The sequence below is a fragment of the Rhinolophus hipposideros genome, assembly GCF_964194185.1.
Source record: "Rhinolophus hipposideros genome assembly, chromosome: 14".
In the NCBI taxonomy this organism is placed as follows: domain Eukaryota; kingdom Metazoa; phylum Chordata; class Mammalia; order Chiroptera; family Rhinolophidae; genus Rhinolophus; species Rhinolophus hipposideros.
Window position 1 is genome coordinate 27,044,175 of NC_138060.1, and position 17,935 is coordinate 27,062,109.

General features: G+C 56.7%; 1 protein-coding gene across 2 annotated transcripts in view; it reads right to left on the bottom strand.

The window, feature by feature from the left end:
- The window catches only part of PLXND1 (plexin D1), a 49,997-nt gene extending 37,404 nt beyond the window's left edge, over nt 1–12,593 (bottom strand). For both annotated transcript variants that reach the window (XM_081073321.1, XM_081073320.1), the window contains exon 1: nt 11,268–12,593. In XM_081073321.1, coding sequence (XP_080929447.1) covers nt 11,268–12,587 — 1,320 coding nt within the window. In that variant the 5' untranslated portion in view covers nt 12,588–12,593. The remainder of the gene's footprint in view (nt 1–11,267) is intronic.
- Nucleotides 12,594–17,935: the final 5,342 nt, after the last annotated feature.

Genomic DNA, 17,935 nt, shown 5'->3' on the forward strand with positions numbered 1-17,935 from the left:
AGGGGTGAGTGTTTACTAAAGAAAGAAAACTAATTTTGACTAAAGTGTGAATGACTCTATTCGGCAGCTTCCTTTTCAAGCCGAGGGACTGAAAGCAACACTGCCATGCTGGGTGCTGGAGAACTAAGGGAAAAGTATGGGTCAGGTGGATGGCTACTCTATGTGTGGCAACACAGGGGAGGCCCAGACAACACCTGGCTGCTAGTTTTGGTTCCTCTAAGAACTTCAGTTTATCCCTCTTCTAGTGGGATGAGCAATAGCCTCTGGCCTCAACTCTTTGAGAGGACACCCCTTGCCCACTCCAGCTGGCTGCCTCCTAGGGCCAATGCTCAGCTCTGCCCACTCTCCCATTAAAACTCTGACATATTGATTTCACTACCAGCCGTAATTGTGTTGACTTTCTCTCCCCAGGAAGTCAGATGGAGCAAGAGCTTCAAAAGACCTTCTCAGGCCTTCCACATCCTGCCCACAGAGCCCACCAAACCTTAGTCCCACCACAGGTGGCTCTCCGAGGAGGATGAGGCGTCGATGGTGGGCCCGTGGCAGGTTGCAAAACTCTGTGGTTCGGTCCCAGGTAGAGACTACACCGGCTATTGGGGCCTTGTGCACTTTCCTGCCTCAAATTTTTTATTGTTTTATTGTTATTGAACCATGAACTGAGTGAGGTTTCACTGCCAGGAGTGGTCAGCACACTTTTGGTTAATTAAGTGGCCAACTACAAGAAACCCGACCCTTATTACTCCCGGACCGGGGGCTGGATGGGCCCCTTCCCACTCACCCTCCACAGTAGCCAAAGCGAGCTTTTCAAACTTCGAAACACTAAAATGCAAAGGGAGATTCTGTCTAAGTAAAAGGACGTCCATGGAGTAAAGTCTGGAGTTGAAAGCAAAGTATCAATGTTGGCTTCTTAGTTTAGACAAATGTCCCATGGGTATGCAGGCACTATCTTTGTAACTTTCCTGTAAATCTAAAATTATTCCAAAACAAAAGTTTATTTAAAAAAAAAAGCATACAAAGCAGATGGTATCAGCTCAACGGCCTTCAATAATCCCCAGTGCCTTCAATAGAAACCCAGACTTTGCTCTTGGGCCCTCAAGGCCCTGCCCGATCGAGCCTGCCCCTCTGTGGCTTCCTTCAATCCCTGTCTGGCCCAACTGTTGCTCCCTTAGCTTGTATAGCTGAAGTGGGGCAAGGAGATGCCCCAAAGATCGGACTAAAGAAGAGGGAGCAAGCTGGGACTAGGCAGGGTACAATGTAATTGGCGTCTGACAGGCAGGAGGCCTAGACAAAAAGGCCACCAAACTCTTCTGAACTGCTGCTTTCTGAAAACCCCAATTGAGAACTCTGCCCCTCACACACACTTCTTCAGAAGCTCTGGGTTAAAGGGGGAATGTTCTCAAGGTCACCCAAGGGCAAACCTGTGACTCCTAAACCCAAATTCCACCCTCCCAGTTCAACCTGTGTGGCCTCTTGGAACACCACAGCTATTGGGCTCTGGGTCCACTGAGCTGGCACCTCCACTGAGGGTAAACTGAGGCATGCAAAGAACCATGGGCCTGCTGTGTGCCGGCCCCGGGAGGGGTCAGGTTGGACTTGATTCTGGGTGGGGGACCTCTGGCCAATGGCCTGACAGCAAGGAGGAAGCCGCCTGCTACTGAGAGAGAAAATATCAGTACCTCCTTGTGGATAATCAAGAAGCTTACTTCCTGGAGGGGCCAGGCGAGAGAATGGCCAACGGCCCAGAAAACAACAGTCAGGAGGTCTCGTCCTGAGCTGGAGGAGAAAAGCAGATGCACCAATGCGCAGAGAGGGGCAGATGCTTTCCCAGGACACACAGAGCAATAATTCCCCACCTGGCTCCAGGCTGCCTGAATCTGGCAGAATGAACTGGCAAATGGCAATGGCTGCAGCAGTTCAGGTGGACACTTCCAGAGCTTCAGAGAGGCCTGCCTTGGTTTCCCTGACCCTCTCCTGGAGGAGGTGGGTCACTCAGCCCTAGGACACTGATGCCATCCAGGCCAGTTGGGCACCATCTGAAAGGGCTGTGTGAAACAGCCAGCCAGGCTGCCCTGAGCACAAGATGTCTGCTCACCCACAGCGAACACTCCTGGCCCTGCCGCCAAGCTGGACACAGTCTAGAGGGACAGCCCCCAGGCTGAGGTCAGAGGCCTGGCTCGACGGAAGACCTGCTGTGTAGGCACCAAGCAGAGTTACCTCACAGCCATACACAGGCACACACACTCTTGTGTCCCCATTTTACAGACAGAAGCTGAGGCTTCTGATGTGCCAAGCCTCCTGGCTCTGCACTCAAGGTAGGTTGCCCCATTCTCTCTGAGCCTCAGTCTCCTCATCCGTAAAGTGGGGACGGTAACAGCAACCCCTATAACAAATGTTCCCAATTAACTCTGCAGGCCAATGGGTAGAAGCTCAGGGGTGCCTCAGGCCGGGGGAGCCCCCTGGATGAACAAGCCACTCTATTGCTTCCCAGAGTCGAGCCTCTGAGGTTAGATCCGCAGCACTGCCCTCCCCCAGAACAGGATGTTGGGAGCTAGGCCGAGGCCTGTTCCACTCAGGGCCTGCCTGGGAACTACAGCCACAGTCGCTGACTCAAGCAGCCATTGTTTTGTTAGCTGGACGCGGCCCCCCAGATACCCAGCTCCCCCTTCTTGAAGCTGTTTCTCATTCCAGCCCAGCCTGGCCCCGTTTCCAGCCCTCCCCCTGGGTCCCAGAGGAGCACAGTGTGGGATGGGCAGCCAGCGACTCTTCCCTGGCCCGAGTGAAAAGTCACTCCCTCCTACCAGCTCCACTGGGGGCGGGGGGACAGAGTGCTGCAGCTCCAGTCCCTCCTTCCCCAGAGCAGTTTCTGTCCCAGCTTCTTCCCTGGAGGAGATGCAGGCCAGGAGAAGCTGAGAGCTGCAGCTGTCTCTCCCGGGCACAGGCGGCCTTTCTCCTCCTGGGGCTGAGGGGCCCTGAAGACTGGAACTCACACCCTCCTCCCCATCCTCAGAGGGTGCTGGCTTAAGTCCCAGAGATGTCATACAACTGCTTGTGGGTGCAATGGAGGGAACAGGGCTGGCTTGGGGCCCCCAGCAAACATTTCTGGGCCAGGCCCCATGTGCTGAGGACATGAAGATGACACTTGGGCCCCTCACTCTAGCTGTCCACATCCCAGTTCAGAGACCACCGCCAAGTTGGGAAGTGACAGCTTTACAATAATAACAGTACAGTATAATCAACAACACAACAATAATAAGCAGCTACTGTTTACTTTGTGCAGAGATCTCTGCCTGTATAACCTCATTTACCCTCACCACACCCTAACGAGTTGATGCTCCTTTATAGCAAATACAAGTGGGGCACAGAGAGGTGAAGTGACTTGCCCAGGGTCACACAGCCACTACATTCAGATGGTAGCCTCAAACCTAGGCAGGCTGGCTCCAGAGTCCTCGCCCTTCACCACAGCCCCTCACCTGCTGCTCTGTCGGGCATTGCCAACAGCTGCTGGGAGAGTGGACCCCTGGAGCTAGAAAGGCCCTGGGTTGCAAGCTGGGGAAACTGAGGCCCATCAAGGCAATGGCCACTGTTAGAGAGCTCAATCACCTCAAACTCAGATGGTAGACATGCCCTGAGAGGAGCACAGGGGCAGGGGTGGACACAGATCTCCATTTAGCTCCTTTCCTGGGCCTGGCCTCCACTTCAAGGCCTCTGCCACTGCCCCCCCATTATTTACCGATCAGAGCAGAAAGCGCTCCATGATTAATGCCCCACTGGGGCCTCGCTGGAACTCGTAATGGAGCTTAGAGCTTCCTCCCTCCTCCAGCACGTGATTTATCGTGTTTCAGGGTAAAGGACAGTGGACGGGGTGGGGTGAGCCAAGCTGGCCGGGAGACGGGCAGATCCTAGTGGCGTCGGGTATCAGCGGCAGAGTGGGCAGCGCAGGGCCCGTCCTGGCGGCCTGTGGAGTTCGGTCCTGGCCCAAACACAGGCTTTGGAAGGAAGAAAACGGCTATACTCTGGGGGTAGCCAGGATTCAAATCCATGTGGCTGGTGCCAAGAGACTTTCCAGGCCTGTCCCCATGTAGGGACCTGCTGGTTTCCATGGCAATACCCACACTGTTGTCAGAGCTAGAGGGACCTTGGGGAGTCACCTGGTCCAGCCACTGTGGGAGCTCTGGGAGAGAGCCTCCTGTTTCCACCAGCACCTGGCAGGACTAATGTGGGGCCAGCAGCCACGTGTCCCTTCTAGAATCAGTTTAACTAGATCTCACTCTTCCCCCAAAGCCTTGCTGGCTCTCCACAACCCTCAGGACAGCATCCAAATCCTTGGCCTGTACCCCAGACCCCACACACTCTCAGCTTCATCTCTGCCTTCTACCCAAGCCATGTTCTACCACATCTCTGGAACTCTGTCCTGCTGTGTCTTCTCCCTGGAATGCCTTCCCCTGCCACATCTGTCAAAGTCCTACTCCAATGTCCCCCTCTTCCAGGAAGTCTTCCCTGACTCTCTCAGATGAGGCTGGGTCAGTGTGAGGCTCGCTACAGCACGTCTTCTGTCATGATCTCCATCCTGACTGGGGGGTAGGGATAGGGTCTGATTCATCCCTATGGGGGTCTGCCATGTAACAAAGCTGAGCCCCCTCCTGTACTGCCACACTTCAGAGCACTGTCCACCAGGAGCCCAGATAGGCAGGAGATGTTGCCCAGGAGGTGCTGGGCTCTGGTGGGCAAAGGAGGAGACAGCTGCAGTCCTGGAGCCATGCTGGGCTCTGGGGCTCAGCAGCTCTCAGGCCTCACTGGGGATCTCTCACTACTTCCCACAGCAGCCCAGCAGGGGCAGAACTTCCCGGGGCCTCCATGTCTTCACCTTTAAAGATGGGCCCATTCACCCCTTCCCACTGTGACCTCAGGGCCCCTTTGGCTTGTACCCCTTTGGTGTTTTCAGAGGAGGGAATAAAGGTGATGAACACATACAGGTTCTGCAGCCAGACACCTGCCACCCCTTTTACCCACTGTGTGACCTCAGGCAAAGTCACTTAGCCTCTCTGGGACTCTGTAGATTGGGGATAACACTCATCTATTCTGCTCCTGGGGGTATTAAAAGATATATCATGTGTAAGCACTTCATAAAGTGCCCAACACAGAATAAGTCCCCAAGAAACAACAATAGCAACAATAATGACGCTGAGCTGATAGGAGCAATTCTGGTGACAAAGTGAGGATTTCCTTGCTATCATGGCCCAACTCAGATCAGGAAGCTGAGGCCCAGAAAGGGGAAGGGACTCCCTCATCCCAGGGGGCTCAGGCCCTCATGCTCCTTCCATGGCCACGGCATCCGGTCTCCCTGCAGCAACCACAACACAGAACCATCCTGTTTCCTTCACCTCCATGAAAACCAGCAGCTGTGGGCGGGCAAAATGAACTCCTAGAGAGGGTGTTTCTGCAGGGCCTGAAGCCAACTCACACATGGCCTCTGTGTTCTTCCCTACGCCACTCCCTCTTTACAGATGGAGAAATGGAGGCCCAGAGAAAGTTAGTGACTTGCCCAAGACCACAGCAAGGAAGGTGCAGAGCCAGGATTGGAAACCAGGATGTTGCAGTCACGGTCCGACACTCACTCACCACTCTGGGCAAGTTTCACCTGTGGACCTGGCCAGGGCTGTGACAGATCCTCCATTCACCCTCCTAGCAAATGCCAGACAGTGCGGTGCTGCCCAGGAGGGGCGGGGGAGGCCTGCCAAGCCCCCATCCCCAGAACAGTCTGTACCCCAGAGGGCTGAGGTCAGTGTTAAAGGGATATGTCAAGTCCTCATTCAAACTGACCACATCACTTATTCACACCCCCAAAGGGCCAGGGAATTCACTCCTTCCAGAGTCCAAACAATCCCGTTTTCTGAGATGAATGCAACCAGGTGCTGCCCTGCCTCTCTAACTACCACAGGAGGCCGCAGCAGCCCCAGCCCCCAACTTATGGCCCGGCCTCTGCAGATGCCCCAGCCAGCTGCACCCCACTCTGGCTCTGACTCACTAGCATCAGCTCCATCTCCGGCCTGCTTGAAGCTGCTATCACAGAAGGGGATCTTGTACAAAGGGCTCCACCCAAATCTTGGGGAGCGGGGGAGGGGGGAGGAAGTAACTGCAGAACCCCCAGCAGAGAGCTCACAGTTAACACAGCCATCAGCCAGAGTGGACTCTGGAACGAGACAACCAGTTTGCAGATCCCTGCTAATCAGCTGTGTGACCCTGGGTCTCAGTTTCCCTATGTGTAAACTGGGGATAACAGCACTTCCTGACTCAAGGGGAGGACAGGTACGAGATTAAAGGCACTGGTGTTTGTGAAGGGCCGGCACAGTGTCCCTGAAGGCACTGGTGTTTGTGAAGGGCCGGCACAGTGTCCCTGCTCAGAACTGGGAGCTCAGCATCGGTTATTATTTGGCCCCACGGAGCCGAGCTGGCACCTATCCTCTGCACATCCCTCACGACCACCAGAAACTCTGCATCTGCCCCATCAACAGCAGTGACAACAGGCCCACTCTCCCCTTCGCATCCTATGCTCCTGCCTCTGAGTCCGCTGGGGTCCCAAAAGCACCAGACATGCTCTCGCCTCACCCCCGTCTCGCCCACCCCTGCTCACCTTCAGGGCCTGGTTTGATCCTCTAAAGCAGGGGTGTCCAAACTTTTTTCAATGTTTCTTACCAAGGGTCATATGCGGTAAAATACACAAACAGCTGGGCCACTCACTGGAGGTGAAGTATGTATTGCCTCACCTGGTTTATTTAAGTAAACTAAATATATTGTTGGAATTCGCTCCGGGGCCAATTAACAATGGACCCCTGCTCTAAAGCAACCTCCCCTCCTCTGAGCGCTCCGTGCCCCATGGCTATTCCACACACTGAACACACTTTTCTCAGATGTATTTTTCCCCTCCTGGTACTAATACCTCTAATCTGCCATTTCCTGGGCACTGCATGTGAGACGTTAACCTGCCCACATCCTCAGAAGACACTGACCTGTTTTACAATGAGAAAGTATGAGGTCCAGAGAGGGTAAATAACTCACCCTGGGTCACACAACATACAGGCAGGAGAACGGGACTCAACGTCAGCGTTACCCTTAGGTACCTGGGAGTCCCCACAGATGACGTTCCCTGAGTGGGGAGGGATATTAACAGTCTTCTGGTCCAAGCCCTGTCTTTCTCTAGGTTAGAAGGTCATCCTGGCCAACCCTATGGGAACCCCTTCTCCTAAGTCCTGCCAAGTATTTCTACTTGTACCCTTGGCCATGGGGAGCTTACTCCCAGCCCCCAGCCCCATTCCAAATATAAAGCCCATCTTGGAAGCTCTGTCTCCCTCCACCTCCACCCAGTATTTCAGCCCCTAAATTGGTTCAGAAAACGCCTTCTTGACGACGCATGCCAGTCGCATGCCACCCACCGCATGCCAGTTTAAAACCGCCTGAGGGTTTTTTTTCCACCTTTACTATAAAAAGACACCTTGAAAATGTGGCACTGACATATCCCTGTCGGTTTTCTTTTTGATTTAAAAACACAAATATTATGGTCATTTGAAGGCTGGGGTGAAGTTGAGTAAGACTCAGCCTGCCCTTGCCTTGCTGGGTGACCCTGTATCTCAGTTTCCCTCCTCAATAGCTGGCAACTTCCCAACTTGCTTTCACCTCAGACACGAGGTGAGGAAAGGGATCCATGCTACACACAATGGAGACTAATTTCACTAACTTTTTCTCTCAAAATAGTCCAAGAGCCCCACCTGTGCCGAAAGTCATCAAGGACAAAATTGAGGCCCTCAAAGGCTAGGGAAAACCAAGCTTCCCTACCTCTGACCTCACACTTTAGCAGCTCATCCCTTCTCTACAGATTCCCAAATGGAAGGTGGCAGCAGAGGCTGCATTGCCTTAAAGGTGGAGAGCAGAGGACAACGCCTGCCAAGTGAGAAGCTGGGATGACTAGACCACTCAACCGAGGCGCTGGAGCTATGGGCTGGAGAGACCCTGAAAGCCACCCTCGGAGTTTCCAGAGGTCTGGCCAAGCCACCTTACCTTGGATATCACATGTCCCTGGAGAACACAGAGAAGGATGGGGTGCTGTCCCCTAGCCCAACGGCACTAACATGCCAGGCCAGACTGGGCAGCGTCCTTCCCCTCCGTCCTGTCTGAATCTGGAGCTACGTTCAGGCAGCCGCATCTGTCCCAAGCCCCCTGCTTCCCTTCATGCCCCCGCCTATGGGCCATCACGTCCCAAGAACAAGACGTGGCCTGCTGCCTCTACCGCTGCACTCAGCACCCTGTGGGCCTGGCACACAGTAAGTGCTCAAGAAATATTTTTGAATGAATGAGTGAATCTCCTGCCTTGGAGATGGCACCAGCCTCCCAACTACTCTCTCTGCCTCTCATCTTTCCTTCTTACTAGCCACCTAGGGACTTTCTAAAATAATTATATTAAAAATAATCATAGTAATTGCAAACAAGTGCGCCGGGCACACTACCAAGAGCTTCAAATGTATTATCTCACTGAACCCCCACAACAGTCCTGGGAGGTAGGCATTTTATTACCATTCCCATTCCACAGAGGAGGACACGAAGGTGCTTGTTCAGATCGTATCACTCCTTTGGCTAAAACCTTTCATGGCTCCCCATGTCCCCAGGATACAGTCCCAATTCCCAATACAGCCAGCCTACACCCCACAGGCCCCACCCACCTCCCCTAGCCTTTCTTTCCTGCATTCCCCACTCCCCCAGCCACGCTGAATCTGACCATCATTCAGTTGCTCTAGCCTGTCTTGCTGTATCCTACCTCCAGGCCTTTGCACAGGCTGTTTCCTCTGCCTGGACCCTTTCATCTTCTCCTGCTGAACTAAGGTGGCCAACTCCTGCCCATCAATCCACCTCCACTTTGATAGCACTCCCCAGGAAGCCTCGGTGGCTCTCTCCCGGCTCCCTCTGCCCAGGTTCTCCCATTACAGTACTCAATGCCCTGGGCTGTAAGAGCCCGACCACTGGTCAGGACTATCTGTCCTCTGCTTGCCTGCAGGGTCCACGAGAGCAGAGACTGAGTCACCATTGGCCCGCAGTGCACAGCACAGGGGTTGGCACACAGTAGGGGCTTAGGAAATGTTTATTGAGGCTTCTATCTGGGGCTAGAAGTGGGAGATGGTGGAGTCCTCACTGCTGCAGATCAAGCCAAAACAGGTCACTGTTTGCTATTCAGGACCAAACCCAGACCTGTGCTAATAATGTCTCCTGTAATAATAACAAGAACAGCAGACCTTTACCAGGTGCTTACTATGTGCCAGATACAAAGTGCTTTATATCAATTAGCCCCTTTAGTCCTTAAAACAATCCTTAGAGATTTGTTTTTACTATTCCCACTTTACAGATGAGGAAACTGAGGCTCAAAGAGTTTAAGTCCCTTGCCAGGGTCACACAGCTGGGAAGTGACAGAGTAGGGCGTGCAAAGTCCAAGTTCTTAGCCTGTAACTGGGAGCTGGCAATAGCCTGGAGCAAGAATAACGACCACCCTCCCCACCCCACCCTCAGCTGTACTGGAGGCCCAGATCCTGGGGCCTTGGACACATCTGGGAGATCCTGCCCAGGGGTACTGACCTGGGCCCACAGCTGGGTATAGGAAAAGGGGGGTAATACAGGAAAGTGGCTGAGGAGGGCTGAGAATTTGCCCAGCCTTGGCTTTAGGAGGAGGCCCTTGGCCACTCCGTCCCTGAGGCTGTGTCCCTGGAGAGGCCCTGTCCCAGTAAGGAGAAGGAAGCCCCAGCCCCCTTCAACAGAGTGAGTCACTACATCAGGCCAGGCTGAGAATAAGGGACCGTGGGAACCAGGACGGCTCCTGCCAGAGGGGGAGGAGGAGACTACAGCCGCCCAAGAGGACAGACTCACGCTGACAGTATGGATGGACACACGGGGCCTGGAAAGGCCAAGGAAGTTTCTAGTTCCAATAGGGTCTTCCCTCCGTAGATGGGGGCTGACTCCCCACTCACCTCCTTTAGTCCTGAAACAAAACTCACCCTCTCAAACACAGCCCATTGGGGGATATGGCTCTGGGGAGGGGAATGGTAGATGTCCCGACCACAGCACTGGGCAGCCTGCCCTGACCTGGCTGGCCCCTGCGGGTGGCAGAGCTGCTCCCTGGGACAGTCTGCTCTGCTCACCCACCATGACCTTTATTTTCAGAGCAGCCAGCCATCCGGGTGGTGGGTAGCTGTGGGAGCCCGACTATAGGAGAAGGAATCTGGATTTTCTCAAAGCCCCAGTGTTGGGCACACCCACAGGAGAATAATTAAGCTTATGAGATTCTTGCCACAGCCTGAGGACCACCGAGAAGGGATAAGGCAGGGCTCCCTAATCACCAGGAGAGGTCTGAGTTTGGCATTTGCGGGAGGAGAGGCTGGGGCTTCCTAAGGCGAAGCCTGGGGTTCAAATAGAGTCCCCAGACTCAGACCAGGAAAGTAGAGTATGGAAAAGGTGCAGGGTTCCACCTCCCAGGACCCCTGGAGAAGTGACCGCTTGCAGATGGGCTTCCTTAAAGGGAACCACACAAAGTTTCCTCCTGCACCCTTGTGTCATGTCCCCACAATGTCAAAACACAGTTACTCCAACTTGACCCCTTGACACGCCCCAACCCAGGCGGGCACCTGGGCCCCCTTGCCACCCAGCTGGTGTGCCCTCACACCTGGCCCCTCCTCGTTCCCTCCTGAGCCCCACTGCCCTCTCCTGCCCCCTGGATATCCCTGCTCATAGCTGTTAGAGCACATAGAGCTGTTCACTTCCCTCCACCCTCCTGGCCCTGGCACCCACCGACCCTAGCGCTTGGTCAGACACGCACGCACTTGCTGTGCATTCTGTGCTGCTGCCCATGAGCCCCCAGATACATATACCTGAGCTGTACATGTATCTTTGGCTGTCTTCAGCGCTCTGACCTGGGTACCTGTCGGCAACCTGGGCCCCTCCCACACACCTAGGTATGCCCACCTGTAACCTAGCACTCACTTGAGTACGCGCACACTTGGACCATATTCGCCCCAGCGCCCACATCAGCTGACACACGTATCCTCGGAAGTACACCTAGGTCCCCGCAAATGCACCCGTGGCCCAGAGTACACACCTGTGTCCCCACACACGCACATCTGGGTCCCAGCACGCTCGCACCAGTGACCCGCTCAGCGCACATCCCGCCGAGGGACCCGCACGCTCTCCCTCGGGAGCCCCGGGTTGGTCCCCCGCACCCCCACTGCTTGGCGTACCTGGATGTTGCGCTTGCGCTCGCAGGCCGGCCCGGTGCCCTGAACCACGCTGTCGAGCACAGCCACCACGTCGGGCGCGGGCTCCACGAAGCAGGCGGTGCGCGCGGCGCGGATGGCGGCCTGCACGTCCGCAAAGCGGAAGGCGCAGAGCGCGGCTGGAGCCGCGCGAGTCGCGGGGGACCCCTGGGGCCGCTCGAAGACAGCAAAGAGCAGCTCACGCGCGGGGAAGACCGACACCAGGCGGCTATAGAGGTCGCCGCGGCCCGCGCCGCCCGAGCACTGCAGGCCCAGCTGGATGTAGGACTCGGTGAGCTTCTTGGCGTCGCCGCCGGCGCCGCGGGGCAGGCAGATGCGCGCCAGCAGGCTCCGCGCCTGGCTGTCCTTGTCGCCCGCGCGCGCCTCGCTGTTGAGGGCCAGGTACGCGTAGGACCGGGCGCCCGGCGGCGGGTCGGGCGGGTGCAGGAAGGCGCGCACGAAGCCCAGCTTGTGCTGCTCCTTGGCGCCCTGCTTGATTTTGAGAATGTTGTCGTCGGAAGGGTTGAGGTCGAAGGTGAAGAGCTTGGCCAAGTCGCCGCGCGCGTCCAGGGAGCGGATGGCGATCTCGGGCGTGTTCTCGAAGCGGTGGTCCTCCAGGCTGCGGTTGCGCGGGAAGAAGGCGCTGCCGTAGCCGGTGTACGTGGCGCCCACCAGCAGGCGGCTGCCCCCCGCGTCAGCGGCCGGAGGCAGCACCAGCCCCACGGTGGACGCGTTCGGGTGGTTGGCCGCCACGTTCAGCATGCTGGGGAACACGGTGACGGGCTCGGCGGGCGGCGCGGCGGGCGGGAAGCGCACGGCCACGGCCGAGATGTTGCCCCGGCGCCGCAGCTGGCAGAAGCCCTGGTAGATGGAGCCGCACACGACCACCAGGCCCTGGCCGGGGTCCAGTTGCAGGATCTTGTTGTAGTTGTCGGTGAGGCGCCGCGGGTGTTCGCACGAGGTCTGCGGTAGCTGCGGGGCGTGACACAGCGGGCTGTCGGCCACCGGCCCCACGGCCGCCTCGGCCTCCAGGCTCAAGTTGGCGCCCGACAGCTGGTAGAGGCGGTTGACGGCCGCCAGGTACACGGTTCCCGCCGCGCCGTCCAGGGCGAAGTTGTTGGTGGGCGTGGGCGAAGGGAAGCGGCGCTGGATCTCCAGGGCGCTCGCCCGCGCCGCCCCCAGGAGCAGCAGCAGCAGCAGCAGCGGGCAGGGCGGCGGGGCCCGGAATGGCGGGCGCGGCGGCGGGGGGCTGGCCGCGGCGGCCGGGGCGCTAAGGGGTGCGCCGCCCGCGGCGCGACGAGCCATCCGGGCGTGCGCGGGCTGCGCTGCGCGGCGAGTGCATGGGGCGCGGCGAGGCCGGGAGCCGGGAGCCGGGAGCCCGGAGGCGGCGGGAGGCGGGGGGCGGGCCCGGGCCGCGAGGCGCTTCCTGCCCGCGCCAGCCGCCCCCGGCCCCGGCGCCCCGGCCCCGCTCAGCCGCGCCGCGCAAGCCGGGGGCGGGGCGGGGGCGGCTCCGCTGCGGACACGCCCTCGCGCCGCGCCCCGCCCGGCCGCGCCCCGCCCCCGGGCCCCCGCCCGCCCCCCGCCCACCCCCCCTAGAGCCCCGTCCCGCGCCCCCGGGGGCCCGCCCGCCCCGCCCGGCCCGGCCCCGCCTCCGGCCGACGGCCTCGGCTCCGCGGACGGCGGGTCTGCCGCCCCGCGCCCTCCAGGACCCTCCCGCGCGGCGTGGCTCTTCCCCGGCGCGGCCTCCGCCTCCGTCGCTGTTCCTCTCTCTTCCTCCCTCCTGGCCGCTCGGCCCGTCTCTCGGGCTGGTTTTCTGTTTTTCTTCCTCTTTCTATCCCACCCGCCCCTGTGTCTGTCTCTCCGTGTCTCGGGTCTCTGTCTCTGTCTCTGTCTCCCCCCTCCTCCCCGCCCCGTACGTGTTGTCTCTTTTTCTCAGTCTCTGGGTCTCCTCCTCGTTTCTCCCCTCGCATTCGCTCTCCCTCCTCCGTTTTTCTGTCTCTGGCTTACTCTCCGTGGCTTCTCGGCCCCCTCCCCGTAGAACCCCCTGCCTGTCTCCCCTCCCCCGGACCCCTCTCTCCCCCGTCCCTGCCTGTCCCCCCTTCGCTGCCTCTCAGCCTTCCTGCTCCACAGCCCTCTCCGTCTCACACTCAGTCTCTCCCCTTTAACTCCCTGTTGCGGGGCGCTGTCCGGGCCTTAGGCCCCAGGCCTGGGCACCCCCAGGGCCAGCAAAGCTGGTGGCACCACCTCCTCATTCCACATGATCTGTCCCCCCAAACCCCAGCCCCATAAAAGGAGTTTTATAAGTGGTGGGACACAAGGACAGAGCTCAAGGGTCAGGCATATAAATCAGGAAAATGGAGAGAGAACCTTGTTGGAGCATGTGCGGGCTGCGGGCAGCCTGGGCTGGCCACACCTAGAGTGAGGCCTCGGCCCTGAGGGCTGATGCTCTCCTGTCACCGCTGTTCACCAGGAGGCACTTCCCCTTTGTGGGGGACTCCGGAAGGACCTAAAATCCTCTCAGATTTAGTGGAAAATCAGCCACATGAGCTGGCACTGGGATGAGTCTTTCACTTGGAAGGAGCAGGTAGGCAGTGGGATGGGAGAGGCAAGCAGTGAGAGCCCATGTAAGGAGGCCACACCACATCTGGCCACGGTGGGTGCTCAAACAGGGCTTGCGTGCCAGGCTCTGTGCCAAGCATTCTACCTGAGTTGGCTCCCGCCCTCTTCACAACCAACCTTTGAGGCTGGTACTATTATGATCCCACCTTACAGATGTAGCACCTGAGGCTTAAGAGGACAAGGGACTGGCCAGAGAGGCACAGCTCACAAGGAGCAGAACTACTATGTGTGAAAGACAGACTCTGTTGGCTTTGAAACCACCCCAACCCATCCCCGGCCCCAAGCCAACTCTGGCCTCTCAGAACTGGAGGGGGAACTCCCATCAGACTCCTGGCTGTCACATGTTTCCCCCGGGCCCTTGCTCTGAGGGTAGCCTGGCCTCACCTCACTTGTTCCCACTTGGCCAGGAAGGAAGGACAGGGGGCTTCTCTGTGCCCCATAGGGTAGGCAGGAAAAGCCAGGCCTACAGCCTTCCCCCACTTCCCTTGCCCAACACCCTGCCTTCCTGCCATCAGCATTTGCCCAGCACGCCTGCCTCTCCCACCCCTCACCCCACCCGCCATCCCCCAGGTCTGGTCACTTTTGATAACCAGGAGTGTTCAGCTGCAGGAAATCGGAGGCTCTGCTTCTGGCACTCCGTCCTCCTGGGCTCGAGGCCACTTGGGACAGCCCTGTAGGAATGATAACCCCACCTCCATCTCCGGTAAGGAGTGCTTGTGTTGTGCCACCCTTGAGAGCAGACTGGGGAGCCTAGCTGTTGTGCAGGAGGCTGCCTGCCCTAGTGCACCCCGCCCCACCCCACCCCACCCCTCCGCGGAGCCCTCCCCCATCAGTCCAGCTGTCTGTCTACCTTCAGTCTTATTTTTCTCTAGCCTTCCCCACGCCATCTCTGTTTCTGTCTTCTTGCTCCTCCCAGTTTTTCTCTCTTTGTCTCTCTCTCTCTCCCAGTCTCTTCCCATCTCCCTCTCCTTCCACAGTCTGTCTCTTTGTGTGGTATCTCTCTGTCTCTCTCTGTGTCTGTCTCTCTCTGTCTCCCTCCCTATCCCCACCCCTCTCCCTCTCTCTTACCCCTCCTAGTTTCCTTCCTGTCTCCAGCTCATCTTGCTGCATCCTGCAGCTCCCCCCACCGAGCCCTGAGGATAATGCTCTGTTCTTGCTTCTCAATCTGGTGCATAGTGCAAGATGGTTCTGGGCGCTTTGGACACAAAACTACCTGCCAAGCTGGGTGCTAGGCAGGAGCTGCCCTGGGCTGGGGGAATGCAGGGCCAGTTTAGACTGCAGAGGGCTTGGCCAGAGTCTGTGTCCTGATAAGCTGGAAATCAAAATGCTGTGTGGCCCAGGGCAAGGCACTTGCCTTCTCTGAGCCTCAGTTTCCTCATTGTAAAACAAGGACAATCATAATAGCACACTGGCTCCTGGGAGGTTGTGAGATGTGAAGAACATAACATACTAGAAAACACAATGCTGGCAAATCACATGTACTGGGCAAACACCAGTTCTCTCTCCTTGCATTGAGCAATGGCCCATCAGCACCTCACTTCCTGTCATGAGCCCCACAGCAGCTAGTGGAGTACGGCACTGCCCTGCACGATCTCATGCCATCCTCACAGCCAGCTGACAAAAGCTGGGATCACTGAACTCATTTCACAGAGGGAGAAACTGAGGGGCATTAGCAAGGTTAGGATTTAAACTCAGACCTGTCTCCAGATCCTGTGCTTTCTCCTCTCTGCCCATTAGCTGAGAACTTCTTCAGGCCAAAATGGGTCATGGTGGCAGCCACCCTGTACTCCTGACTGGGCAGAGGAGGTGCTGATAACTCTTGGATGAATGAATGAAGGAAGGAAGGACCGAATGAACCCACATTTTCCCTGGCCTTGCTGAGATGCAGTGGGGTGTCCTCTCAGAAGAGATTTAAGAGGGAACCAAGGGGAGATGGGCACTACCTGGGAAGTGGGTTAGGTGGCACCCAACATTAGCTAACTCTGAATTAACGAACTCAGATTAACCAACCGTGGATTAACTACTAGCTAACCCCGTATCACATTGTGATTCAGACCCTTTACAGTTTTTGTTCAAGCCTTCTGATTATATCAAGGAGAGTTCTCCGTTTGGAGCTAATGTGTCTTTAATGCCTCTCTAACATTTGTCATTGTCCATTTTTAATACAGAGAAGGTCTCAAGCTCAGCACTGTTGACATCAGCATTCTAGAATTTACTTACAGCTCCTTGTTTTCTTTGTAATATTTTCAGTTATTTTCTGGTTTTGGCAAATGATACTGGTTTTCCAAGTACAATAATGATGTAAAGCTTGCTTGATATATGCATTTATTGAAGTTTTTAAAATGTAAATTAACTTCAAGACAAACATGAAGTAGGTCATAATCCAGGTGGTACAAAACACCTGACAATTGGGAAACGTTGATGTAACCTAGCGCCTTTGTAGATGAGGACATGGTGGCTCTGGTGGGGCAGGTCCTTGCCTGGTCCTTACCCTAGGGGTCAGTGGCCAGGCTGGCCCAGAGACAGCAGGCCGGGCCTGGGTGGGGACTCCCCAGGCCGCCCTGTCCATCCTCAGCTCTCTGGCTACGCAGAGCAGGACTGTGAGAAGGAGGAAATGTTTGTCTTCTACAATTGGAAAAAATAACAGTGGGGCCAGGGCTGCACTGGGAGGAGGGGGGCTCCTGCCCTCCTGTCACTTGGGCCTGGCCTCAGAGAACACTTTCCCTGCAGGAAACGCTCCTGACACACTGACTGCTCAGAGCACTGCCTTGGTGATAGGAAGGTGCTGGAAACAAAATCCTCTGGTACAGCTCAGCACCCCCAGCCTGAGTCTTGATAGTGCCAGAAACCATCACTGAGGCTTCTTTCGGGCTTTATCCATCTCATTTCCTCCTGGAGCAGCCTGAGAGGTGGGTTTTATCAGCCCCATTTTACAGATGGGACATTGAAGGTCAGGGAGGTGTCACCACTTGCCTACAGGGCACAGCTTGCCAGCCTCCAAACCGTGCTCTTGACTACTGCGTTCCTCTAACTCTTGCCTTGAAGTTGAGACCTGATTTCCAGGCCCAGCTCTGCCCCTAGCCACCTATGTGGCCTCGGTGGCACCACCTCTCTTTGAACCTCAGTTTCCTTATCTGTAAAAGGGGAATATAATCCACCTCACAAGGCTGCTATGAGGATGGAAAAACATACAAGTGTCACAGCACCCAGCATGTCAGGAAGTGTGGTATCCACTGACTTTCCAGCTCTGAAACACAGGGCTCCTTCCCTCAGAATCCTCAAGCCAATCAACTGTACCCCACTCAGGAGAGTTCCCCAGACCCCAGTAATGATATCATCCTCATGGCAACTGCCACTGAGGTGCATTGTTGGTGCCGGCGCCAGTAGGGCTCAGATGCATAAGCTCACCTCATTTAATTAACCCTCCACTGGGTCTCCCTCCCCTCTTCTCATAAACCAAGACTCAGAGAGGCCTAGAGGCCTGCCTGAGGTCACACAGCAAATAAGTAGCCTGAAATGACCCCTACTCCCTCCACACCAGATCTCCTGTCATGGCTACTGTGTCCCACTGAGTGGCCCAGGAGGAGCCAGGGTGACCCTCAAATGGCAGCACTGAGGAGACAGCACCCACCATGCTAATGTGTTTCAAATGTAGACAGTTGGTGCTGCTGGCATGGCTGTTGGTGTTTCCCCACTGCAGATGCTGCGGGAGTCTAGGGGTTTTGCCCCCCTCCAGAGTTCTAGAATGTTCCCCCCACCTCTGTTGGATCCCCTCCACTGCTGGCAGCGGGGAGGGTGTCATGGCCTTCTAGGTCTGGTTTCAGGGCTCAGGAGGGGTGGCCTGCCCTTGCCTGAGGGGATGAGCCCCTGGTCGTTTTTCCCTGTCTTTGTCTCCTGTGGGGCTGGAGGAAATGGTTCTCATTCCTGCGTGTGAGAGCAGCCCTTTCGACTCCAGTGTGTCCTTGCCCTCTGTGGTGAGGACCCAGAGCCCCCGTGCACCCATCCCAGGCGTCTGGCCTGCTGAGCCCCAGCGT